A 26,646-nucleotide genomic window follows, 5' to 3' on the forward strand; every position below is an offset into this window, starting at 1 on the left:
GGGCGCGGCTAGGACGAGGAGGAGGTGCGCGTGGCGCTGGCGCGGGCGGCGCGGGGAAGGGGGCGACAGCCACCCGAATGCCACGGCGGCGGCAGCGATGGTCGCCACTGATCAGGCGGTGGCGGCGGCTGCTCGGCGACAGCTGCTTGGTGACGGCGACTTCTTGGCAACGTCAACAACGGCGACTTTGCTCGACGACGGCAGCTTCGGCGACCTGCTCGGCGATGACCTGCTGCCTGCTCGATCTGGTGGCCTAGGAGGCTAGGACTAGGTAGACCGGTAGGCCTATGTGTGGCCCACGCTTGGCAAGTGGAGTAAACTGGCCAAATTTGGCCAGAGTGGTGAGGTATTTGGTCACCGAGATAGCTTGGAGAGTGGGATGGAGATGCTGTTCGAATGTGATTTGTGCTCAAAATTGCTAAATTTTGGCTTGGGGAGTGGAATGGGGGAGCTATTGGAGATGCTCTAAGACAGGGGAAGGATGGAGAGCTTCATCGAGATGGCCCCAAATCCAATCCAACAACACGGGGTAGGGAGGGCTGCGAGCTCTGCCGGGACGTCATATCCGTAGCGACGCGAGGTGGGGAGGAGAGGGAGTAGCGCCACTACAAATGTCCAGCACGAGGCCGGGAGGGGAAGAGAGGGGAGGGAAGGGGCAGCGCTGCCAACAAGATGATCGCCGAGGCGAGGGGGAGGGGACATCGCCATGAGGAGGGGAACAGTTGGGTGGTGTCGGCACGGAGAGAGAACTGCTATTTTGACCACCAAACCCAATGGCTTTGTTAAATTGGTTTTGGAACCGTGGGCTTTTTTTTAAGGGTGTGTTTGGTTGGTGGGATATATCTCGACGGGAGATGGTCGTCCAGGTTTTTGATACGTTTGGTTCATGGACGAAACTAGATATGGTGGCCGAGAAACGGAATATTTCACAAAGATGCTGGATGGGTGTATCCGGTCAAATTGGCCAGATGAGCTCATTCACCCTCACTAACAACGATCATTAGTGATTTGTTTGTGATAATTAGTTTGTTTTGTCATTAATTAGTAATTAATAAGTTTAAATTAGTGTAAATTAATGATGATAGATATATTTTATTGATACTTTATACTAATTACGATAAAATCTAGGATGATTAATTTATATTATTATTTATTAGTAATTCAATAGGTCCATCCTAACCATTTTCATCTATCCAACCAATCAAAAAATTATAGATCATCTCATCTATCTAACCAAAAATAAAACTGGATCGTTATATCCATGCAAATATAGATAACCATATCTCATCTCACCATAAATACCAATCAAACGTATTCTAAAATGACTCTGTATCCGGTGACAGTCATCAACCAAAGTAGTGACTGAATTACCTCTCTCTCTTGCTTCTGCCTCTCTCTGGCCTCTTCTCCTCGCTCGCCGTCGGCCGGCAGCTACCTCGTCGGACGGCGAGCTACCGAGCGCCACCTGACGCCGCCGCCGCTCCACCGTCGAGTCATTCCGCGTGAAGACCGGCGAGGCACTGGCCATCTGCTCCAGCCCCTCCTGGCGTTTGACGACGACACCACCGCGGCCGCTGCCGTCGCCGCCGACTCGAGCGCAGCTACGGAGTCCAGGCTATCACGCGGCGGGGTGTCGGGGCGGCGTGGGCATCGGGTGGTGGGGGCGTCGGGCGGCGTCAGCAGTGTGGGCATCGGGCGGTGGGGCGTCGGGCGGTGTGGGCGGCGGGGGCGTCAGGCGCGGGTCAGTGTGGGCTTCGGGCAGCGTCGGGCGCGGGGCGGTGTCAGGCGGCAAGGCTGCGACGCTCGGTAGCTCGCCGTCCAGCGAGGTGGCTGTCGGCCGGTCGCCGCCGGCCATGTCCACCCGCATGAGAGAGAGAGGCGAGAAGAAGAATTACGGCCAAAAAAAGTCTTCTAGGGCAATTTGGTCTCTAATTTGATTGATGACCATTTAAAAGCAGTGTCATCAGATATAGGGTTATTTTAAAGAAGCCCACAATTCCAAGAACATTTTAACGAAGTCCTTTGGTTTCGTGGCCAAACAGTAAAAAGAGAAGGGGCTGAGGGGATGGCTTATATTTTTTTGATTTTTAGAGTGTTCTATGCAAAATGTTAGACTACTTTGTAAACTAAAAATTACAAAGACCAAAATATAAAATATTATGGGCTGACATGCAAATTTAAAAGCACTCTCCGATCACTGTACACCATGAAAAAGAATAGATTTTGAACATGTAATCTTTTATCTGAGTAACAATCTAAGACCACTGTTACGAGTAATAACTTGTGCCGTGAACTCACTAATGTTAACAGTGAGATGAAATCATGAGATAAATAGTCGTGTTTACCACATTGATCCTGGAGATATGTGGCAGGGCAGGGCAGGGCACGAGCGTTTGTTGTTTAGCGTGGTACACAAGTCGGTGGTTTCTGCGGCGTTGCAGTTTTGATGTTGTGGATACTACTTGTCAGCTTCTTGTCTTCTCTCTGTCCATATCCATCCGCCCATCCATTCATCCAGGGGTGGTAGCCCTACTACCCACAGACCTGTCTCTATAGCCAGATGCATGCCACTGGATGCTACGGTAGTAGTAATATATTCTAGCTAAGGTAATTTTAATCCATAGAAATACTGAGATGTGGAGGTATAGGAATGCATGTGCATCTTAACAGCGGTGTAGTATACTAGTATGTCACGTATGCGCTGTCATACCTGCACTTCATACTCGGTATATACATGTATTTCTAAAAAAACTCACCTAATACAAATATGTTATTCAATGTATTTATATTGAATCATGTCAGTTATGTTTATAATTATTGCCGATTTGGTAAACGGATTTACCAAATTGTATCGGTCAATTTCTAGGCCGGCATACCATTAGCTAAAATTCTAGATTCGTCACTGCATATTAATCTATTAAAAAAAATTTAAGTGGTTTGAGTAGATGGAAAATTTCCTATATCTTCTCTCTGCAACTTATAGGAAAAGAAAATTTGCTTTGGTTTCAGCATACTTCATTTATATAAAACAAATGGTTTTTATAGGAATTAATCCTTAGAAATCCGAATCCTTTATTATTTTTCTCCAAATCAAATTAGCCCTACAACCTCATCCATATGTTGTCATAGGCATACGTGAAACCACTTATTAACTATTAAAAACTAATTTATGGGTAAAATGTTTATGTATGTGTTGTTAGCGATCTAAAAGCAAATACCGGAAAATAAACTACGATGGTAAAACTCCAAAATCAACTCCAAATTTAAGTTTCAAAATTTAAGTTTTAGCTTATATGGATAAGGATAAGTGAAAAGATAAATACCCTAAAGTTAGATAATACTCCCTCTATTTTAAAACAACTAAACTCGTATCTCTTAATTTTATCCTCAAATAAACCATTTTTTTACTTTCATCTATATCCTAAGTTGACAAACTAAGGAACTCCATCCCTGCTTCAATACCACTCATCTATCCAGCCAACAATAATGTTTTCTACTTCCTATGTATCAAAACAAAATTATTTCTGGCTATAAATATAGACAGAGCATATGTTTAGATTCATAATAAAAATAACTAAATTATAGGACATAGTGAGTAGTAAACTTTTAATTGAAATATCATGAATTGCCTTTTTGTGACACAGGGGCAACACTCGTCCAAATATCAAATCGATATCATATGTCCTGAACTAATCAAATTATTCAAATACTTCTTTCATCTAATAACATACTTACTTGTCACCTCCAATTACTTGTGCAAGAATATAACCATTCCAATACCATCACTTGTCACATGAGGAAGTACCATCTAAGAGCAATTATTTACTACTCCTCCCTTCTCCTTTTTACCATTGTACTATCACAAATTTATCTTTTAATTATTTTTAAATAATTATACTAGGACAAACAAAAGTTTGTTACTTATGCAGGGACACATTACAATAAAGAAGACTCTAAATGGAGCATATGGATGAAAATTAACACTAATTATATAGGTACGGGAGAAATCGTGAGACGAATCTTTTGAGCCTAATTAATACATGATTATCTATAAGTGTATGTGGTAATGATAAATTAATTAGACTCAAAAGATCATCTCGTGGTTTTTATGCGAAGTCTAAAATATATGAAATATTAATACTTCATGTGACCTTTTTTTTTTCAATTTTTTTAACTAAACGGGCCTTATAATCTCGATGGTTGGCCGGGTTGGCAAGAAACCAGGGAGAGATGGGCACACAACACAAAGCCCCAAACTCTCAAAGTCTCATGCTTGCCTGCACTGCACTGCTCCTGCTGCTGCTGCCACTGCCACGACGACGACTTCTCCTCCCATCTCGTGTCGCTGCCGCGGCAACCAATGTCGCCATCCATCAATGCTCCCCGGCTCTCTCTCTCTGCTACGAGGAGGAAGAAGAAGAAGACTTTTGTTGGCCACTCCGCCGCGAGCGCGAGCGCGAGGTTTCAATGCAGGAGAAGAGAGAGCTTCTGCACAGGCAGAGTGGCAGATGGTGATGGGGTGCCATGCTGCGTGCGTTTGCTTTCACTACTCCGCCTGTGCCTGTGCCTGTGCCTGTGCCTGTGCTGGCCTCGCCACCTCGCTTTCTTGGGTTTCGGTTTGCTAGCTTCTGCGGCTCTTGTTTCCAGATGGCTTCTTTCGCAAACTGCACTGCAGATGCAGAGCTTGCACGAGTTTTCTTCCTCTTCGGATGCAGAGTTTGCAGAGTCTCCGTCCCAAAATATATAAATTTTTGAGTTTTATGATAAAATTTTTAACTATTTATCTTATTTAAAATATTTTATGATTAATATTTTTATTATTATTATAATATAATATAATATAATATAAATCGTATTTTATATGTGACTATTTTTTTAGTTTTTTAATAAAATTTTTAAATAAAATAAATGGTCAAACGCTCGACCTAGAAAATTCAGAAATCCTCTTTTTAGGATGGAGTAGTATGTCTCAAAATAATGCAGCACACGTAGGCCAACTGAGCTGTCATCGAGATAGCACGGGTGCACAACATAATAGGGTATTGTTTGGGTTTATTTTATAAAAAACCTAATAACATAAACAATAAATAATTTATAAATAAAATTTTTATATACATATTCTTAGCGATCTAAAAGTAAGTTAAGGCTGAAAAATAAACTTCGGTTAAAACCCCTAACTTTAACTTTAAGTTTAATATTGAAAATTCAAATTTTAGCATATAAATAGAAGAAAAACGAAAAGACTCGGGTGAATTAACGGTGGTGATGCGTGCTTCATTTCCTCTCTTGAATAGCACTAGTTCAGAACATGGCCTACAATTGGAGGCCATCAGTGGGTGGGGAAGGCAGGACTAAATTTGAGATGTGGTAGTGAGATATAAAAATTGCACGAAATTACTACTCAAAATAGAAACCGGTTACTACTTTTTTTTATCTAAATGTATGTATGAATAGTGTAGTAGTGTGGAGAAGAAAATGAAAAATGCATCAACGAAATTATCTGTTAGTGCATAATGCCCCGTTGAAACTCATAAGAACATGTAACCCAACCACTAGTAACGCATGTGCTTTCCAACTTGATCTGGGCCTTGAGATGGGCTGCAGCCTGAAGGTGCTATAGGGGTTATTAAGTGGGCCGGTGGGCTGTAGGGTATTTTGGCCCTCTCTTCCTCTTGTTGAGCCCGCCAACTAGAGGTTGTTTGGTTGCTGCACTGAGGCCGCGTTCGCTCCATCCTCTAGTTAACTTATCACTCTATTTTTCCACGCGTACGCTTTCCAAACTGCTAAATGATGTATTTTTTAAAAAATGTTCTATAGGAAAATTGTTTTAAAAAATCATATTAATCTATTTTATATTTTTTAATAATTAATAATTAATTAATCATATACTAATCTAGTACTACGTTTTTCGCACTAGGGTAAGTTAACTTATATTTAACCAGCCGAACGCAGCCTAAGCAACGTTTTGAGATTTTTCCATGCCCAAGGGGAGCATGAACTTGCGTAACAAAGCTACCTGATCAGGTATCCATGGTACATGAACTTGTAAGGTGGGTGCAAATTAATACAACAACTTAAAAAATTAACATTTTGATACAATAACGTGTATGACGTGTGCATAAAAGGCAAAAACAGCTCATACAACTAAGTAATCAAGCCAATTGTACTTGAACAAATAAAATATATTTTTGTATGTAACTTGATTGATTGGTAATCTATAGCTAGCACTCTTGTTAAATTTTACAGCATTATTATGTTAATATTGAAAAAAAATAAATTTCAAAGCCTTTACTAACCATGATAAGTAACATTATGATCTCAGGAGATTAATAGTTTAGCATCATCTGTCCTTGGTCCCTATCATCATCACCAATTGTTGCACAATCGATTTAAGAAATAGTAATCATGTTACGTTGGTAAACTCCAATTCCAAACCACAAGAAACTCTCACCTTGGTGGTAATACAGTTCTAGATTTTCTTATTTGCTTCTGTAACAAATAAATGAATGTTTTTAATCGTCTTATCGTATTTTATTACTACAACGACAGCCACACATCCTCTCTTTCTATATAGTTCACCCACAAAGACTAGGCCACGTCACCTTTAAATCACAGCCGTCCGATTGTAGTCCAGATTTTTTACCACGTGTCCACCCCTCAGCCAAAAAAAAAAAAAAGGAAAAACGCTGGAACGATGTCCGGAAAGATGCCCAGCCAATCTCTACCACGCCACACGCAAACACCGAAACGACGCCTAGCCAATCACCTGACCACGCCACACGCAAACACCGATCTCCTCTCCCCGCCACCCGTCGATCTCCTCCCCCCACCCCCCACCCTGCGCCGTCCGCCGTCCGCTCCCTGCCACCCCCCGCCGTCCGCCGGCCCGCGCCCTGCGCCACCCACTCTCTGCTCTCCTCGCCGCCCGACGTTCCCGCGCATCCTGGTGGGCCCGTCGCCGCCGCAGCACCCGTCGGTGGTGAGCGAGGAGCCGCCGCCGTCGACAGCGGCGAGGCTGACGGTGGCGGAGGCGCGGAAGGTGTAGCCATGCAGATGGAGGAGGCGCGGGCGAGGCTGCGCGCGTCGGGCGCCGACGCCGTGCCGTACGCCGAGTTCCTCCGCCTCTGCTGCGACGCCGCCGGACCAGACGCCGGCACCTCCGTCGTGCGCGCCCTCGACGAGTCCGGATCCACGGCAAGGCCGTCTTCCTCATGCCCAAGATGGTACGATCTTCACCTCCTCCCTCTCTCTCCTCAGACGCTAGAAATAAGATTGATTTGTCTGATTAAGGGTGTTTTGGCATATATTCTGATTAAGGGTGGTTGCATAATTAAGCATCTCTATTTCTCCCTTATTTGAAAGAATTGTTCACTAGCTGAGCTTAAAAGCTTCTCGGATCTAGAGTCAGTTTTTAATTGGGTGTTGTGTTGCTATGGAATTCTGTATGACATACACATCACAAACAGCAAAGCTCTTAATTAAGCATCACTATTCATGTGGTGAAAATTTTGTAGTGAATCAGATTGGAGTAAATAATCTTCAGGCTGTATATAAAAGGAATCTACAGGCTATATGTAACAAAAGCTTTGCAGTCCAATACTATAGATTCTGAACTGTTGATTTGCCTCAAAAAAAATTCTAGGCTGTGCGGTCATTTTCGTTCTGTCTGCACGAATTTGCTGCATCGATCAATCAAATTTGATGTTGTTTTCATTCGAGAGGTAACCGGCCAAATGGCAGCGATTTGTGGTACTGACACTTGCAAGTTCCTAACTTTGATTAAGAAAGCTATCATTTGTGAACATTTTTTTTGTACTAATACTTGCACCTCATTCATCGCTTTCATTGTTTTAGGCATATTACAACTGGCCTATTGCTATTGCTGATCGGGTCTTGGTCATTGGCGGAGACGACGCCGGCCTTGCAGCAGTTGGCGATCTGCTGGTTGTAGGACACGGCCGGCGGGAGGTCGACGATGTCTGGCGTGCACTTGCAGCTATGCGTGATGACGGCCGCCGACGTGTGCTCCACCACAGGTTCCCTTTCCCATTCCCTCTGCTCCCCTACTCTCTTTTACTCTTCAGTTAAAGAGTAATTAATTCGAAATTTATTGTTAATCATTATTACATATGATAAATACAATTTAATTTCTTCTAATGTCTCTTTCAATTCAATAGAGGGGTATTTCTTTCCTCATGTCATCTTCCAATCCAAGGACATTGTTCATTCCAAGCCAAGTCTGAAAGATACAGAGCCCTTTCCCATTCCTTCTACTCCCCATTATTTTTTACCCTTTTTGGTTTGGTTCTGAGCTCGCCCACCAACAACCTCTTCTCTCCATTTCTTTGTTTGGATGATTTTTTTTTTTTTTGGCAGTGAGGGATCTGTAATCTCTAACTGGATTTGTGCCACAACCCATCGTCCTCTTAGATCTGGGCTGCAAGCCCTCCTCGACGGTGAGATCGCTCATTGATCTTCTTTATTTGTGTGACATGTGTGTTCTTTTTTCATTCTTACTGTACATAAATCTTTTGGATTTAGGGTCTCTTTGAATCACATGAATGAAAAAAATAAAGGAATAGGAAAAAAAGAGGATTCTGACAGAAATGTAGGTGTAAAACAGAGGATTGCAAAACACAGGAAAAACGTAGGAATGATCGTTTGATTGGACCATAGGAAAAACACAGGAATTTGAGGAGAGATATAGACTTAAAAGATTTTTTCCATGAGGTTCAATCTCTTGCTAAATTCCATAGGAATTTCATAGGATTTTATAGGATTCATTCCTTTGATTCAAAGGGCTTTGTAGGAAAAATTCCTATAGAAATAAAATCCTCTAAAATTCCTATGAAATTCCTTTGAATCAAATGGGCTCTTAATATATTAATTGTATTGTTGATTTAGATATTGCCTATTGGTATGCATATTTTCACTATTTTTAAGCTTTTCGTTTATGTTGTAGTTCGGCATTTCTATTTGACGTGTTACTGAGATCGCATCCCCTCTTCCTAAAAGTTCAGAGCTTTTTTTGCTGTATGTTTTGGTTGAAACAGTTCTTTTATATATTTCAGAGCATTAAAGTGCTCGATTGAAGTTCTTGGTTTTTTCGGTTGTCCCTGCCTTGGTTCTGCTCTTGGTCACTGATGGCCCACATGAAAAGGTATCATCTTCTCCTTTATAAAAGAAATATTATGAGCATCCACCAGTTTATACTAATACAATGCTGTACTGAGCAAATTGTACTGTACATTATGCTATCGCAGCTGAATTGTTGATCTGAGAAAGGATTTTGCCACCATCCATCCATAGGTATGTATCTGTTCTATCCCTTCTACCTATATTCTTCATGTTCTCTACCATTATATTATATTTGGTTTCAACGCTTATATTTCAGCCTCTTTACCGTTGTTGTATGTCCAGATTGGTTTTTTTATTCACACTGATCATACATTAGTGGCCCACGATCTAACCACAACTACTACAAACAAACTATTTCCAAGATTACTACGTCCAAGTCATCAATAGTTTCTGTTACTATCCAAGGAAAATCAGCCACCGACGACCTCTCCAAACTGAAGCCAACTGAATATCACACTATTTCTTACATGAAAAATAAAATTCCTCACATGCATGTCATTATATGTGAAGGAATTGTTCACAACAATGAGATTTAATACTTATATTGTTGCATACATGCCTTCTATTTTATCACTACCTTTCTACTATTGGATGTCATCAATAAAATAATACAGCTTATATATTTGCATGTTATTTGAAATTATGTCTTTGCATTGTCTTTTATGTGTCATTTATTTGTTGCCCGCAGCAACGCGCGGGGTATCATCTAGTATTTACTCATGGTTTACACACATCATATAAGTTATTGTGCTTAAATGAGCATTTTATAAGTTGTTGCACTAGATTACACCCACCTCACAAGTCCATGTATCGCGGGTGTAGTTTACTCTCGATAGAAATAACCTTTGGATGAACGTTTTTCGTAGCTAAACAACCGTGCTGTTACGGCTTAAACAACTGAAACAAGCCAGCGTGGTGTAGGAAATAGCCGTTGTGTTGGGTTGGGTTGGATTGGATGGATGCATACATTGCCAACTTTAGGCCATGCTCTTTTACTAGGTTTAGTAAAAGACATATAAAAGGTATCAGTGGATTAGAATTTAAATAATAGATTTATATAATTTTTAAAGCAACTTTTCTGTGGATTTTTTTTTTTTGCAAAATACACTGATTAGTGGTTTCGAAAACGTGTTTACAAAAAACTAGGGAATATGGGTTAGAAAACTAGGGTAAAGAAGTCATTGCCGTGAATTGCTCACGCATTAGGTACTTCTAGACGTAGAATTTTAGAAATAAGAAGAAACTGGGATTGGGATGTTTTTGTATAAGCAAATCTTACAACAATGTAAAACATGGGAATTTACAAGACATTATGATCCAATAGCTCATAGGAAAATAACACAAGACTTTGGATTGCTTCTACAGAGAAGAGAGGTAAAAGAAGAGAACATTGGAATTCTCAAAGGAAAATTAAATGTAGTTGGAGACATGGAGTTATGTGCAAAATTTCTATGGAATTAGGGTATAGGAATGTAATCCAAAAAGATAGCCAGCTTCAAAATCTGGTTAATCTAGTCTGGAGAATTCCACTAAAATTGAATCCTTTTAAATTCCTATATAAATACTTAGTCACCAAGCATGGAGCGGTTGGTGCGCCGCTGGCGCTGCTGCCTTTCCCCTCGCCCTCCTCACCCTTTTGGCCTTTTCCCCTCGAGCCAGTCGTGCAGAGTTCGTCGGCCCCCTTTTCCCTCCGACTCCGGTGACCGAAGTCACCGGCAGCGGGGAGGGGGCGTCCAGGTTAGTCGGGTAGATTCCGTAGGAGGGCAAATATTTTTGTTTTATTTGTGTTTTTCTTTCTCTGTGCAGCTCAAGAGGTCGCTGGCGTCGCGTCCTCTTGTCCCGGTGTAAAACCATGGTTGTTGATCTCCCGTGGTGGCAGTTCCGAGTTTTCCCATGGCGCTTCAACTGGACGTGCTACAAGTTTGCGTTTTAGCGGGCTGTGCCGGCCTTTACCTTCATCTCCAACGATCATCCGCAAGAATGTCGACCTTCTCGTCAACGCGGATAGATCTTCAGGGAGTGACTGAACTTTCTTATTGCAGTCAATGAAGCCTCAACTACCATCGGAGGCCCCTTTTGGGTTTGCTTCTTAGCGTTTATCTAGAGTTGCTTGTGGTCTTTAAATCACCGTCGTCGTCGCCGTAGGTGCTTCGTCCAGGCGGAGAAGCAACGAATGACCTGATTGCTTTTTTTGAATCTTTTAAAATCCTTTGTTGCAAAAGTCCTAAGCTTAAGTTGATTTGGTCATCTTCAAGGGTCTTTTTTACAAAACTATTGGTGCATGCAGTTCAATCCTCGGTGTTAAGGACTACTCATGACATGTGTACTCTTCTTTACTAAATAAAGTGCATGAGTTAAAAAAAAAAGTATGTTGTGGTTAACCATTCTACATTCGCTTATGCAGTTTTTAATGAGATTTCCTGCACTACGTTTTCTGAATTGCTAAACCATATATTTTTATAAAAATGTTATATATAAAGATTTTTCATATCACATTTATAAAATATATTTTTAAATTTTATAGTAATTAATTCTATTATTTATATATAATTAAATAGCTATTAAATATCATATTTCATCTAAAAGCGCCGTGCTTAATTGTGGGACGACGACAAAGTGCCCATGGGCTCGATCGTGTGAAGATCAGATGAAGTCATATCACTACTTCCATCTCAGTGTACCACGTGGTACCTGTCTGCTTCACTGCGAATCCGTAGTCCGTAGAGTAGTTATCCATACAACATGTATGGCTTGCACGACCCGTTTTGATTACGAGGATCCCTTTACCGACGATAATATCACTGTACCAAAGCTTGTGTTTAGGTTTTAAAATTGTTTGGAACAAATGTTACGTCAGACATTTGATTAGATATCAGAAGAGGTTTTTGAACATAAATAAAAAAATAAATTACAGATTCTGCCAAGAAACGGCGGGACGAATCTTTTGAGCCTAATTAATCCATCATTAGCACATGTGAGTTAGTGTAGCACTTAGGGTTACTCATAGCCTAATTAGACTCAAAAGGTTCGTAGTTATGTAATTAGTTTTTTTATCTATGTTAAATGCTCTATTTATATGTTTAAAGATTCGATTTGATATTTTTAGAAAAAAATTGAAAAGCCCAAGCTTGATTATGATCGTGTACGCATGTACGGCGACACGACGGTTCTTTGGTCCAAATGATCACCACGTATCGATCGATGGTACCAAAGTTAGCGACATTCGGTATTAACCAGTAACTTGTCCGTGCTAACGCTACGGTATCAACTATATTATTCGTTAAATTTATTATCAAATAAAATACAATCAGGCTTAAAACCGATCCAAGTTATATATTGAATATTATAATGTAAAGTATAAATAGTATGATATATATATATATATATATATATATATATATATATATATATACACACCGAATGTAGCTACTCCCTGCACGTCCATGATGAAAAATATTTTTATAACTGTTTCTGCTCTCACCCAACAGAAAGTTTAGACATTAAATCTCATGTGAATAATACAACTACATGTATAGAGTTTGTACTAAGAGAGAAGAAATATGTATAGATGTGTTTCTACATCTTAGACGTGAAAGCGGTAGCTACACCTGATAGTAGGATCTAATTATATATATATATATATATATATATATATATATATATATATATATATATATATATATATATATATATATAACCTGTTATCATCAAATATAATATTTTTATATTGTAAACAAAATACATCCACATAGAAAAATAATATAATGTTATAGCATTAAAATATCATGTTGCATATACTACAAGCTACATAAAAAAGATCAAAACATAAGCATATACTACAAGCTACATTGCTCAAACCAAAAACCTTGACTGCGTCTCTCAGAAATACCCATTGGAAGAACTGCACAGACCAGAGCAATCAGTTATGAGCCTTCTGCGCTTCTTTCCAATAGAAATTTTAGCAGACACCTCTTCCTCTTCAGATGACTTGACTTCTTTCTCCTTTTGCTTTCTATATTGGTTGAAAGACCGTTTGTCTTGGATCTATCAGCAGATTTGGCAGTGCTTGCACCTTTTTTATTTGATTCACTGGATTTAGCTTCTTCCTTTGAATCCTTGTGTTTGCTGCCAGTATCATCTCCGGTTTTGAATTCAAATTTGGAAGACAAATTCATCGCAGTTTTCACGGTTATCACGTGATAATCACGCTACCACAGGGGATCAGCTTCAATGGGTGAAACGGTTTAGTGAACCCTGACTTAATAAATAAAAAAGGGCGTGTACATGACAATATCTAAAAATACATTGTGAATGCCAAAAAAATACACTAAGGTCAGCAAACCTAATTATACATTCAAAAATGAAACGTGTTAGTAATTTGACTGACCGTGTCCTTTCCAGAGCATCAGCACTGTCGGCGACTCCAGCATCTAAAACATCTTCGAACACCAAAATTTATAAATGCTTGAGGAAGTTGTCGTCATACTATTTATTTATTGGAATACTATATATGAATCTCAAGTTGCACATCAAGAATAGGGAAACAAAACTGTAGGTTGAATTTTCAAAACACCTTCTTTCCTTCTTCAACATCAACAGTAATCTCGAAAGATGAAGAGTCAATTGAAAGGACACCGTCAGGACCAACTTTGTCAATAGCATCAGCAATCATAGATCCAATAAGTTCATCATTGCCACTTGCCAGCAGAGGCAGAGATAGAGGCAACGGCTGTAACACAAAACAAGATCAAAATTAGAAACCTATTATCTTCTGAATTTTCATTTGTTTCAAATATGACCAGCCTTGTTATCTCAACACTAAATTTCTTTCCTCATTCCAACAAATTATTTTAACAAATTCCTGAGACTTGAGTGAAAGCTGTGATAAAATGGAGCAACTGCGGATACAACAAATCAAAATGAAAATTACAAGGTGTTGGTGTCAGCTTAAACATCTAGAAAACCAGTCAAAAGGGTTTTTGGCACATGCATGTTTGGCTGAAGAACGATTAAATGTATTATATAGTCATGCATATTAAGCATGAAATATAGAGAGCTCTAACACATGAATTTTAAACGATATGGAATTTGTAGGCAAAAATAGTTTTTATAAACAAAATATTCACCTAAGAAACCTTATTCTACTCCCAGTTTTAGCTCAAAGAATTTTTGGATCTAGAGATACCACGAGTAAAGAATTCTTGGAGCTCTACTAAACAAACACACAAATGGAAGAAAAGTATAAATCTAGAAATGTAAGGTCTGCAAAATGCCATCAGAACAAAAAAAAAAAGAATGAAAGACAAGCAGGAAATACTGAATTGCAACTGAAGGAATACACCTTAACTGAAATAAGGTTTTATCCTGGAAAAAATCTGAATATTTAAAAAACATAGACGCTTAAGAAAACATACAAGCCTTGACTTCAATAATGCAGCTGTGTCATCTTTCCCTTGAATTAATGGTTCTCCAGTCACCTTGGTGATAAGACAAAGCAATCATGGAGAAGCAGTGCACAGAATATTACCAATTATACAAATTATATCAAACAAATTTACATGATATCAGCACAGATATTTTCGATATGAACCCTTTGCTAAAGAAAAATATGCTTGGTAGCAATGGAAACAATATAAAATCTCCTGCTACAAAAACATGTCAATAGATCTACTTACGGACACTTAAGCAGGCAGAATTGCCCGTAAAGGAAGCAAAAGTGTGTCATGCAAACACTGCCTAGCATATCTTGACAAAAAAGAAGTGCATCTAACTTTCATACAAAAACAAAATTAACAAGAACAAAATATCTATAATCAAACTTAATAAAAAGTGGCAAGAAGATATCCAATGAAACTTTTTAATTTTGAAACAAGCAGAGTACTACAACAATAAAAAGGGAAATTATGGTAAAGGCGCATGGTGCAATCAATCAATATATGAACCAAATCTAGTAGAAGTAATGAAAATGATACGAATCGTCGGGGGCGGCAGTGGAGGCGGGGGCGCGGGCGGCGCAGTCACGGTGGAGGGGTGAGGGCAGTCAGGAGCGGAGGCGGTGGCGCGGTGGAGGGCAGCGGAGGCGAGGGCACGTCGTCATGGGCAGCAGCGGCGGAGGCGGGAACGCATCGTTGGGGGTGGTGTGGGCGGAGGCAGCGCGGTGGAGGGCGGCGGTGGAGGCGGGGGCGTGACATAAAAAAATTGAACACCACAATAAAATATAGGTACAAATTTAGTTAAATTATGATAGAATATAGAAATAATGTATTACAACATCGGTAATCGGCTAATTTAACAAGTTTTAAATATTTAAATACTACAACATATACAGCATAGATAGTTCAACTATAAAAGATGTTACACATGGGTTACCTTTTCAAGCTCCTCAAGTACAGCTTTCGCCACATCATTCTTTTGCTCAAAAATATCATCAAGATTCATTCTTGGAACTATGGATCGGACCACTAATTTTCAACCAAAAAAAAGTGGTTAGGCTTTCGAGTCAATAATTTGCTATGAGCAACTGTTGAATTGACCAACAAATATTAATAATTTTACCATCAAAGACGTAGGCCTAATTTGCTGCTAGGGATTCTGCAGCTCATAGAATGCATCATCAGCATGTTCCTTAACAACTCGATATTGGATAGTGCAGATAAGCTGAACAAAGACATAATCCAGCAAGGGAAGTTCACTTCATCAAATGTTTCACCAAGTAAAGACACAACCAAGTAATATCAGTAAGGAAAAAATTATTCCTCTGAACACAAAGTTAGAAACATATTATTAATTGGGTTGCTATGGCTGACTTGCCAAAGCAGACCGCAAAGAAAAAGGGGAAAAGAAAATTCTGCAAAATATCACTGCTTAAATTACTTTGAACACCAACAACCATCCGCTAACCAGTTCATAAAGTTGCAGTGATTCACTTCTTCACCCAGCGTGAGATCGTTTTGTTTTCGAAAACACACCAAAATGTGTCTTTGTATTAAGATTGAGGGTTTTGTACCAGCACACTTGCAGAAAGTATGTACATGAAGGACAAAAGAAAGGAACTGAAAAAAAGCAATAGAATACCAAGGCAATATCTCGCTAATGATTGTGTGACTATGACCAAGCCGTTCTTCCTTAGATTGGCTTGTTGGCTTCATGCTAAAGCGAGCTTCCTCCACTGCAGTGCCGGCCACCTCCTTCCAGGTTTTGTGGAGGCCATTGAAGACCTTGCTGTTCCTTTCCTTCCAAATCGGCTATCCAACCAGGATGACAATGGTGTCCAATCCTCCTATATGCGCTTGGTTAATCAAATTTCTACTGTTGAACCGCCAAGCAAGAAATGATTGCACGTTTGCACCCAACAACAGATCGTTGATAGGGTTGTATGGACATTTGTCGAAAGCGTCACCAGACACAGCGAAATATGCCCAATTAATAGTCTAATTACTTTCTTCCACCGCTGTTACTTCTACCAGTAATTTTTTTTCAAACAAGAAAAACTAACATAATTAGCATCCTGATAAGATGAATCTAGCAAGGGGAAACTGATCGGACCCATGTGTTGAACCAAATACTCTCCCCACCAGGTTCAGATAGGGAATTACGAAAATTTCCACGGGCTAGCTAGTACTGCAAACAAATAATCAAGCAAGTAGAATAGGGAATTAGGAATTGAAATTGCAATATTTAACGGTCTTACTCACAGTATATATACAGACAAGTAGGCAGGCCAGGGTGCCGAGCGGAGGTTGGCAGCCAGTGACGGGCAGGGCGGCAGGCGGCCAGGGGCCATGGCAGGCGGAGCGCAGCCGCGGGCGGCGGGCGGCAGGGATCAGGACCGCGCTAGCGCGGGGACGACGCGACTGCGCGTCTGCGCCAAGATAGGCCGGGACGCCAGGCAGGGGGGCCGCGTGGCGGTCGGTGGGCGAGGCCGCCAGGGGCCGCCGGGATCCGGGGCAGGCCGCAGACGGGGTGAGGCAGCGAGGGCCGACGGGTTCATGGGGCATCGCCAAACGACGACTGTCCGGCTGAAAGCGTGGCAGCGTCGGCCGTGCGAGTGGCGACGGGAAGAACGGGCGGGCGTCGGCGTCATGCGTCCACGCGAGGGGAGGGAAGCGGCGCAGGCGGTGGAGGGGCGGCGGCGCGGTGGAGGCGGGGAGGGCGGACGGGGTAGACGGGGGGCGGAGGCGGCGCGGGCGGCGTGGAGGGCGGCGACGACGACGATTGAGGGAGGCGGCGGATCCGCGGCTTGGGGGCGGAGGCGGCGGCCGCGGTGACGACGATGGAGGAAGGCGGCGCGGGCAGCATGGAGGCGGCGGCCGCGGCGACGACGATGGAGGCGGGCGGCGCAGGCGGTGGAGGAGCGGCGGGGAGGACCCCGTGTAGAGGATGAGGCGGCGGCGACACAGAGGAGGATGCGGCGGTAGGGAGCGAAGTGACGGCTGCTAGGGTTTGGGGAGGCGGGCAGGTGGAGGAAGTGCGCACGTGGGACAGGAGGGAGGCCGTTGGATCCGGCACAGATAGATTCTGTCCGTGGGACCTGTCTACCGATGTCTAACGAGTAAAACCTCTTGGTGCACTATTTGGTGTTAATTTGTAGTACGGTAAAATTTCTCTTGGACGTTGCATGTTAAATAACACGCGAATCATAATTTTGATAATTTATTTGAGTTATAATATTAATGATACAAATATTGTTTGTAGATAAAATTTTTACATGTGGCCCTTATCGATTTGAAACCAACGCTAAAACATGAAATACAATGAAAATCCATCAAAGTTAGCTATAGAATTAAGTTTTATAATAACAATGGTGTATAGTGGAGTCTTAAAAATTAAGTGCTATTTAAGTTTCGTTTGATTTAGTTTACGATTTTTGTAATATGAATTATTGAGACATCTATACTAATATAAAAGGGAGGAGTTGGAATTTCTCTATGGCTACTAAGGAAATGTACACAGGATCTACTAAATCGATTTGGTACCGTTAGATATACAGATCCAATGGACTAAAACGATCTGAAATATCTCAATCCTACGCAGGACACACCCTCTAACTACGCCTACCACGTCGGTGAAAACTCCCATCCCAACGCGTCGCCGAAGGTCACCGCCTGCTACCACCCCAACACCAAACGCCGCCACTCCGACCGGCCGGCGCTAGCTCCCACCCCCACTTCGACGCGCACCTCCAAAGCCCCAACGCCGGTCGCCGCTGCGTTCGCGCTCCCGACCAGCGCCGGCGTCGACACCGCCGCCTGCTCCCGACTGAACTCTGACCGCCGTGGCCGGACGCTGCTAACCGCGCCCACTCCGTCGACCGCCGCCTGCTCCCGCCCCAAAGACGACGGCCACCTGCTGCGCCCACGTTGCCTCTTCTATGCAGATGGGAGAAACAATTAATGGAAGGTTATGCTATGGATTTAGGATTTGTTTTCATTCGTGGTGTTTGTTCTGCAGAATTGGTGAATTTGGATATTTTTCTTTCTTCGTATTTTTTTCTCTTTTCATGGATGAGTACGATTTTAGTCTTTGAAAGATGGCAGTAGACTGATTTTGGTGGAAGGACGATGCAATTGTGTGGTGATTTGTTTGTTGCGTAAACACTTGAGTTATCAGTAATTGTGTAAATATTAATTGCAGTTTTTTCTCTGAGGGTATGTTAGCCAACCAAAAAGCTAAAGCATCTCAAGCTACCTGACTGGCAATTCAATTCAGTGATGTTATATTGCATTACACAATATTCATAGTTTCTTAGTTTATCAGTAAATCTAATGCATATTTTAGTGCTTTGATTAAGAATATTCTTTAGCTAAACTTTAGAGAGGATAGATTTTGACCAACTTTATCTCTCAAAAGTATCAATCATGTGTGGAAGAGGTTTGTGGTTATGAAAGCTCAAATTCAGATGAAGTGCATCAAGTTACTGCTATGGTTGATTTCAGTTTTGAAATTGATTCTTGTCAGGCTTATTCTTACTCTCATGTTGCTCTGATTTTGCAAATGATTTCCATTCAGATGTTTCTATTAGGTTTGCCCCTCTTGACATCAAGATTGGTACAATGATCAAGGAACACAAAAAGGACACTTGAAATCATCCAAAGCTAATAGCCATCCAGGTAATTTTCTAGCTTACATTCAAGTTTAAGAAGAATCTAGGGCTGGTTGAAGCATTGGAGTAGGTGTTGGGACTATATGATGACTTGCATTTCTTCCTCCGGTCCCATGAGATAATCTATCATGTGTGGCAGTACCAAGTTTGAGCTCAATCTCTATGATCCTGCTATTACATGTTCTTTAACTGATTTGCTATGCCTCTTATGTATTTCAAGCTTGGTGCATCCTCAAGAAATAGATAGTGACCTAATATTTTGGGGATTGGCAAGTTTGGGTCTAAATTTTAGTATATATATTGTAGTCATGTAAATGATATTTGTACGATATGATGTAAATTGGTGGTCTTTAAATTGGTGGACTTGACATGTGAATGTTTTGTTATCTATCTTTGATGGAAAGGATCTATTGTTGTGAGACAGACTCCATTTGCATACAAAATTTTGAATTCTATCGGAAAGATCTATACAAGGTATTTAAGTTATTAATATATTGTATATTCTATTTGGCTCTTTTTATAGGAGTACTGAACAACATTCTGAACACACTGTCCTAAACCTAAACTAAATTTTGTTATATTCAAGGTAACGAGTAATCAACAATTAATTTAGTATATATGAACAAATAACTGTTTGTTTTATTTTTATTTTATTAGCGACGTGGATTCCACGTGCACGCTCACTGGGCCTATTTTGATATAGACATGAATAGCAATAGCATCATAGCAGGTTCCCCAACGGGTAACGGGGATGGGTATATATAGAACGTCCCCGTATCCACCATACCCGTTGGGGATAGATTCTTGCCTAATTTGATACCCGCGGAAAGAGATATGATCCCATACCCGTTCCCTAATGGAGCAAATACCCATCGGATATCGGATATCGGGGCCCCGTTGCCATCCCTATGGACCATATCTTTATTTGGATGATTATCTAAACTAGTTCCATCCTTCATATCTCTTTGTACTCCACTAGATCATCTATATATGACATTCTCTATATCTCTTTGAAGGATTGAGAGAGATCATCTAAATATGAAATTTCTCTCCTAATATAGAATAGTCGTTCTATTGTAGCTCAATTTGTAGTCTTCATCCTCTATTTTTAGGATAGAAGATGGGATAGATGAGTTGTTGGGGATGCTCTAAGAGCCACCTTCTTCTAAAAGCGACTCCACATTCGATTGGCGGAGGGGAGAGGAAGCACGTTGGTGGCCATCGACAACGGTGGAGACGTACGAGCAAGGACAGTGGAGTTGTTCGACGGTGCAGAAAAGAAGTTGTTGTCGGTGGCCGGCGGATCCGTTAGGAGGATAGGAATGAGAGGAGCATAGAATGGCCAGTCAAATGTGTTCCCATTTTATATTACTTGGTAGCTTAGAGGTTTTTTCTATTTATCTATAAATCAAAAGATGGAGAGAGCTTATAAAACTTTTTATCTTGTCAAATCATGGGGATTCTATGCACTGGGAGATTAGCATATCTTGAGAGGGAATCGGATGATCTACCATTCCATGATAATGACAGAGGAGAAACAATGCGGTGACAATGAAAGAATCTTAGTCGTCCATTTTGAGATGGACGGCTATGAATTTATCTGCTACAGTACAACACTAGGAATATATTATTATTATTGGCTACAGTATTGTCACGCCTACAAATTTACACCAAATTTCTGAACAATAGCATGTATTAAATCTTGGTCCAGACATCAGCCCGAATACACACTGTGACAAATCAATACACAGTTCCATGACTTAAAAGCAAATAAAAACAATTATCTATCGAAATACAGCGGAAAAGGAAAATAAACTAAACCATCTAAACTTCAGCTTCAGCTAGCGATGACGGCTCCACACCACAGGCATTCTTGACGGCGGACTGAACCTCACTTCAACCTTCGGAACGACCTTCTTCTGACAAAGACTCTGGCTCTTGCTCTGGTGGGGGAAAAATTAAGCAGGGCTGAGTACAAACCACCGTACTCAACAAGTAACACCCAAGAGAGGAAGAATAATGAATGCAATAGGGTATCAAGGATAGGCTAAGGTTAAATTGTACAAAACTACAGTAATTTAGCAAAACAGTAAATAAAATAGAATAAAACGAGTAAAATAAACATTTAAAATAATCATCCACTAATCAAGTTTACACCATGTTACAACAGGCCCAGACCACTGTCGAACGTTACACCACGTAGCGACAGGGTCAACCCTCTGCCCAACGTTACACCACGTTGCGACAGACCCAAACCACTGCCAACGTTACACCATGTTGACAGGGTCAAACCAGTTCCAAGTTCATCAAGTTATTAAAAGGTTCACAAATCCCAGTGAATCTGTAATTTCGCCCCATAACCGCGGGCACGGCTATTCGAATAGTTTTACTCTGCAAAGGTGTACAACTTTACCCACAAGACACAGCTCCACTACACTTGAACGTGTGCCGGTGTACCACCACGATACCACGGAAAGGAAACTATGATAGGACCCGTCACATAATCATCCCTATTTAATCGCACCGCACTTCAGGTTTCACCTCCTCCTTTACACCAAGTCAGGCAGTCCCCTCTTGTGCTTTAGTAGATCCGGAAGCAGCAGAGGCTTTCGTTACACCACGATTGTCCGTCCATACTCCATCACGCCTACCCTTGCCTTGGTACGTCAAATAGTTCGAAGCCATGCTTCAAATTCCACCTTACCCATTTCGGCTTGTGGTTAGTACGGGTAAGACTTCTAGGGTTTCCTGAGAACCGGTCCTTAATTGCCATGGGCGCAACTCTCAAAACCACGCACCCACAGCCCACCATAAACAATATTTTAGTTGTATTTAATCCACAACGGGAGATTAATCATGATTAACAACTGCTATAAAGTCTTTCAAGTCTAACAGTAATTAAATGATAATTGGTGAGCTAGTTGAACTAAGCCAGGATAAGCATTGCCTAATCGTAATTCTAGTCAAATTAACCCTGGGATAACAATAATAAATGGGAATCAACGGATATAAAGGTAATAGCCCAATAAATAAATAAAGTAAATATATTTAAATACAATGCATGTTTGAATGTAAAGTGGGGAAATTTTATAATCATCAGTTCAATATGATCAAAGACGGGTGCCACTTGCCTTGCTCTGACTCACGAGGAACTTCGGCAATGACTTCGAGGACGAACGGCTATTTGGCAGGTGAAAAACCTACGACAAACAGAGCAAAACAAGCAAAACAGACTACAAAACTGCTAAAACAGAGAAAAAACTATTTTCAATGGATTCTTGGCATTTTTCTGGATTTAATGAAACTTGAATGGGCCTAAACGGAGACTAGATGAATTAGTTATGAATTTTAGAAGTTTTCTGGGTTTTTTAACTAAACGAAAAAGTCCTAAATCATTTATTGCGCAAAGGGCTGCTGACGTCAGTGAGGAGAGAGGAGGGGCGCCGACACCTGTCGGTGAGAGAAGGGGGAGGTGAGAGACCGACACGCGGGTCCGAGGGGAGAGAGAGGAAGAAGAGGGGCGATCGGCTGACGGGCCAGGCCCATCGGCCAGAGAGAGAGGGGGAGCTTTGGCCGGCTGACGCGCGGACCTGGGGAGGTGAGAGAGGGAGGGAGAACAAGGGAGGGAGGCTCGGCCGAGAGAGGAGGGCGGCGGCGACGGCAACCGGCGCGGCGGTGACTGCGCCCGACGGCGACGGCGACCGGCGCGGCGCACGGCAACGACTGCCGGCAGCGGGAACAGCGACGGCCGGCGACGGCGGCTGGAGATGGCGCACGGCCGGGCGACGCGAGCGGCGATGGCCAGCGGCTGGCGGCGATCGCGTGGGCGGCAAAGGGAGGCACGGGTGCCGCGGGCACGTCGGCGACGGCGAGGCGGAGGCGGGCGTGCCGGCGAGGGCGCGTCGACGACGACCGGCGACACAAGCATGTGGCAGCGGCGCACGGGGTTGGCGGCGGCATCCGAGAGAGAAAAGAGGGGAGGAGAAGGGAGGGGTGGTGCTCATCGGCGAAGCGGGGACGGTGGTGAGTCGGCGTGGACCGAGGACAGGTGATGACGGCCGGTGGCGCGGTTGATCGGCGACGACGACAGAGATTGCTCGGCGGCAGTAAGGAGGTCGGGCGTGGTGGCAGAGGTGAGGAAGAGGCGGCGAGGGCGCTGGGGTGCCCACCGGCGGCGGCGAAGGCCGGCGGAGATTGGCAAGGTCGAGGCGGAGGTGGCGACGCGACTGGACGGCGACGACCGGCGTCCGGCGGCGGGGTCGATCGACGGTGACGAGGAGCAGTGGCGACGGGGCTTGGGTGCGGCGGCGAATCGGGAATGGGTGCGGCGGCGCACGACAGCTCGGTTTTATAGGGGAGGGGTGAAGTGGCTAGGGCGGAGGTGGTGGTTGGAGTCCGTACCGGCCACGACGGACTCGGCGGTGGGCGTTGCGGGCGGCGGAGGCGGAGTCGGTTCCGGCGGCGACGGCGTGAACTTGGTCGGGGAGGCGGGGCAGAATTCGGTAGCGCGGGCGAGCGGCTGGGCTGGCTGGCTCGGCCGGGTGGGAGGCGCACTGGGCCGAGCGGCTGGCGGCCTAGGCGGGGGAGAGGGGGGACATGCGGCACGGAGGGGAGAGGGCGGCTCGGCTGGGCCGGCCGGGAGGAGGAGGGGAGCTGGGCCGGCTCGACTGGCTTGGCCCGAGAAGGCGGAGAGGGAAAAAAAGGAAAAAGAAGAAGAAAGGAGGAAAATTGGACTTCGGCCCAATTTGAGAAGGAAGGGAAAAAGAGAGAAAAAAAAGGTGGGAAAAAGGAAGGGCCCCACTTTTGTCGAATTTTAAATTAATTTTTGGCAAAATTTTATACTATGTAATTTGAGTTTAAATCCAGTTAATCAATTTGCGAGCTTCGATGTAATTAAATTAATTCTTTAGAGAGATTTTTCCTGAGTTATTTAAGCCGATTATTTTTTATGAATTAGGCTTAGGATAAAACTCCGGGCGTGACAAGTATTCTACCATTTTCTCTCCGTGTTCTTAGCCATGGCAAGTGATCCAAATCCATCTTGAGAGTGGTTTATCCTACCTAAAACTACATCGTAAAACCACTCGTTTAGGGTTTAGGGTTTAGGCTGTGATATATTACCAATGCTCAATAGATTCTATAAAGATGTGCTTGGTTCCAGAGATTAGATGGGTTAGGATAGAGTAACTCATTTCTAACCCTATTTGGTTTACGGATGGGTTAGACCCTGAAGATAGATATTCCTCTCAAATTCGGGTTTAACCCATCCTTCTAAATCGGAGGGATCAACTCATCCCAGGGGCACGTTGGAGGAGCATGTGCTACTGGATGAAATAATTTTTTTTGTCGGGAATACACAAAAGATTTACACGACTATGTTTAATAGTGAATTGTCTATTCCATTTATTAAATTTATTTTAAATATATTACTTGTATAAATATACATAAAAAATACTTTAGATTATCTACGTATTAATCCTAATACCTCGTAATTTTGTTTGGAGATGGGAGGTAAACTCACCAACTCACAACTCATTGTACAAAGATAATCATATCTAGCCTTCTTGCATCCATCCCTCGAACCAAACATGTGACAGGTTTACTCAATCTTATATCATCCCTCCAACCAAATAGAAAACATGATCTAACTCATCCATCTAACCAAACAGAAAAATAGGACAAACTTATTCCCCAATCCAGAAATGAATGCAACACATCCCACCTTATCTGCCTAGGAACCAAACCCATCCTAAAAAGAATGCATCTGTAAACGATTTGGACTGATGGGGATTCGCATGGCCATTCCAAACCGAGAACCCGCGAAAGAAGCAAAGTTTAGTTACTAAAAACTTTTCACTAAAAATCACCTCGAATCTTTGGACACCTAAATAAAGCATTAAATATACATAAACATTAAAACTAACTATAGTTATGGGTGAAATCGTGAGATGAACTTTTTAAGCCTAATTAGTACATGATTAGAGTAACCAACATGTGTTAATGATGAATTAATTAGACTCAAAAGATTTATTTTATTGTTTTCAAGCAAAATCTAAAATTTATTTTATAATTAAACTATATTTAATGCATGTAGGTGTGAATGATTGTACGCGTCCACGTAACATTCCTCTAAAAATTTTTAGGAACTTAGAGCATCCCCAGGAGCTATGCTGCCCGGTACTCCATCCGTGATTTGGCGCATGCAGGCAGAAAACCCACCTCCAGCAGATACGCCATGCAGCCATCCAAAGGTAGCGGATGCGCCAAAAGAGGAGAGAGAAAAGCAAAAAATGACGTGTCTCTCCCCTCACGCTATCACAACGGAATCGAGCTCCTGCCCCCCTTCGGACTTCCGCGGTCTCCCCTCCGGCGCGACGTCCCCTCCATCGTCGTCGTCGAGCGGCGAACGTGAGTATCTGTGGAGAGGGAGGGTGGAGACTGGAGAGAGAGAGAGAGAGTAGAGAGAGGAAGGTGTACCAGATCTGGACTAGAAGGAGCATGACACTTGTTGCCGTCGCCCTGCGCGCGGCCGCTATCCCCTGGCTCCGGCCATGGTTCGTCGCCTGCCCGCTCCACCTGCTGCGTCCGCCTCCAGACGCTGCCCGTCCCCCGCTCGCCACCGCCTGCCTCGGGCGGCCATCGCCGGTCACCGCCCTTCGCCGCCTGCCTCGGGCGGCCGTCGCCCGCTCGACGTCGCCTGTCTCGGGACTCTCCGCTTCCTTCCTCTTGGCCTCTCGGTCCTCTCGCCCGAGAGTCCTCTCGCTCGAGAGGGAGAAATTTGCTATTTAGACCACAAAATCGGATGGCTTCGCATAAATGGCCACCAAACCGGCGACTTATCCAGCTCCTTTCTGCTAAAATGGCTATATAGAATTTTCAAAATCACAGGAAAGAAATGTCAACCGATCAACCAAATTTCGGACCAAAATACCTCTGAGAAAAGCCTCGGTCCTCTCCCGTGCGTGCGTGGTCTCCTCCTACTCCCTTCCCGTGCTGTGGCTGTGCGAGAGCAGAGAGAGAGGCGGCGGCATGGCCGGCGGCGACGCCGCGCCATCGGGCCGCCGGCACCGAGCTCCCCGGCCGGCGACCCACCCCCGCGCCCCCTCGTCGCCCAGCCCGCCTCCGCGCCCCCTTGTCACCCACCCCAGCGCTCTGCCGGTCGCCGCCGATGTCGGAGTTGGCGGGCCGACGGTCCTCGCCGGCCGCGACGGCGCGTCGCCGCAGCGCCCTCCCCGCCGTCGTGCTCCATCCCCTCGCCACCAACCGCGACGGCAGCGCATCCCACGGCGGCTGGCCTCGCCGGCCAGCTCCGGGACCGCCTGGTCCCGCCGACGCGCCTGGTTGCTGCCTGCCGCGGCGGGAGCGGCTCAACGAGAGCTTCGGGCATTTAAGGACTTTGCTTCCTC

The 26,646-nt window shown here is 43.4% G+C and overlaps 1 protein-coding gene and 1 long non-coding RNA gene across 17 annotated transcripts; one reads left to right on the forward strand and one right to left on the reverse strand.

Annotated features, from left to right (window-relative positions):
- The first annotated feature begins 6,754 nt into the window (after window positions 1-6,754).
- LOC102715265 lies at window positions 6,755-10,920 on the forward strand. 2 transcript variants are annotated; one of them, XR_423151.3, is made up of 6 exons: window positions 6,755-7,223; window positions 7,855-8,036; window positions 8,178-8,456; window positions 9,072-9,160; window positions 9,264-9,309; window positions 9,421-10,920. It is a non-coding gene; the product is annotated as an uncharacterized LOC102715265 (long non-coding RNA). The 2 variants fall into 2 exon arrangements; XR_001549481.2 differs by having other exon boundaries at window positions 6,762-7,223; window positions 8,377-8,456; window positions 9,421-10,919.
- Window positions 10,921-13,259: 2,339 nt separating this feature from the next.
- Window positions 13,260-26,513, reverse strand: LOC121053202 (ruBisCO large subunit-binding protein subunit alpha-like). 15 transcript variants are annotated; one of them, XM_040520420.1, is made up of 7 exons: window positions 26,172-26,513; window positions 25,718-26,091; window positions 15,694-15,795; window positions 15,508-15,599; window positions 14,553-14,615; window positions 13,712-13,867; window positions 13,260-13,623 (listed from the first exon to the last, which is right to left on the reverse strand). In XM_040520420.1, exons 4-7 carry the CDS (start codon window positions 15,574-15,576, stop codon window positions 13,594-13,596), a joined length of 318 nt encoding a protein of 105 aa, XP_040376354.1. In that variant the 5' UTR covers window positions 15,577-15,599; window positions 15,694-15,795; window positions 25,718-26,091; window positions 26,172-26,513; the 3' UTR covers window positions 13,260-13,593. The 15 variants fall into 15 exon arrangements, 9 of the variants coding, with proteins under 9 accessions (XP_040376354.1, XP_040376353.1, XP_040376352.1 ...); XM_040520419.1 differs by having other exon boundaries at window positions 25,718-26,094; XM_040520418.1 differs by having other exon boundaries at window positions 25,718-26,103.
- Window positions 26,514-26,646: the final 133 nt, after the last annotated feature.

Source organism: Oryza brachyantha, chromosome 2 (assembly GCF_000231095.2).
Source record: "Oryza brachyantha chromosome 2, ObraRS2, whole genome shotgun sequence".
Classification (NCBI taxonomy): domain Eukaryota; kingdom Viridiplantae; phylum Streptophyta; class Magnoliopsida; order Poales; family Poaceae; genus Oryza; species Oryza brachyantha.

Coding starts and splice junctions, on each gene's coding strand:
- LOC121053202 (XM_040520420.1), bottom strand. CDS start 15,576: ATGAATCTTGATGATATTTTTGAGCAAAAGAATGATGTGGCGAAAGCT. Junction 14,616..15,507: donor TACTTGAGGAGCTTGAAAAG/GTAACCCATGTG, acceptor CTTATCACCAAG/GTGACTGGAGAACCATTAAT. Junction 13,624..13,711: donor ATGTTGAAGAAGGAAAGAAG/GTGTTTTGAAAA, acceptor ATAAATAAATAG/TATGACGACAACTTCCTCAA.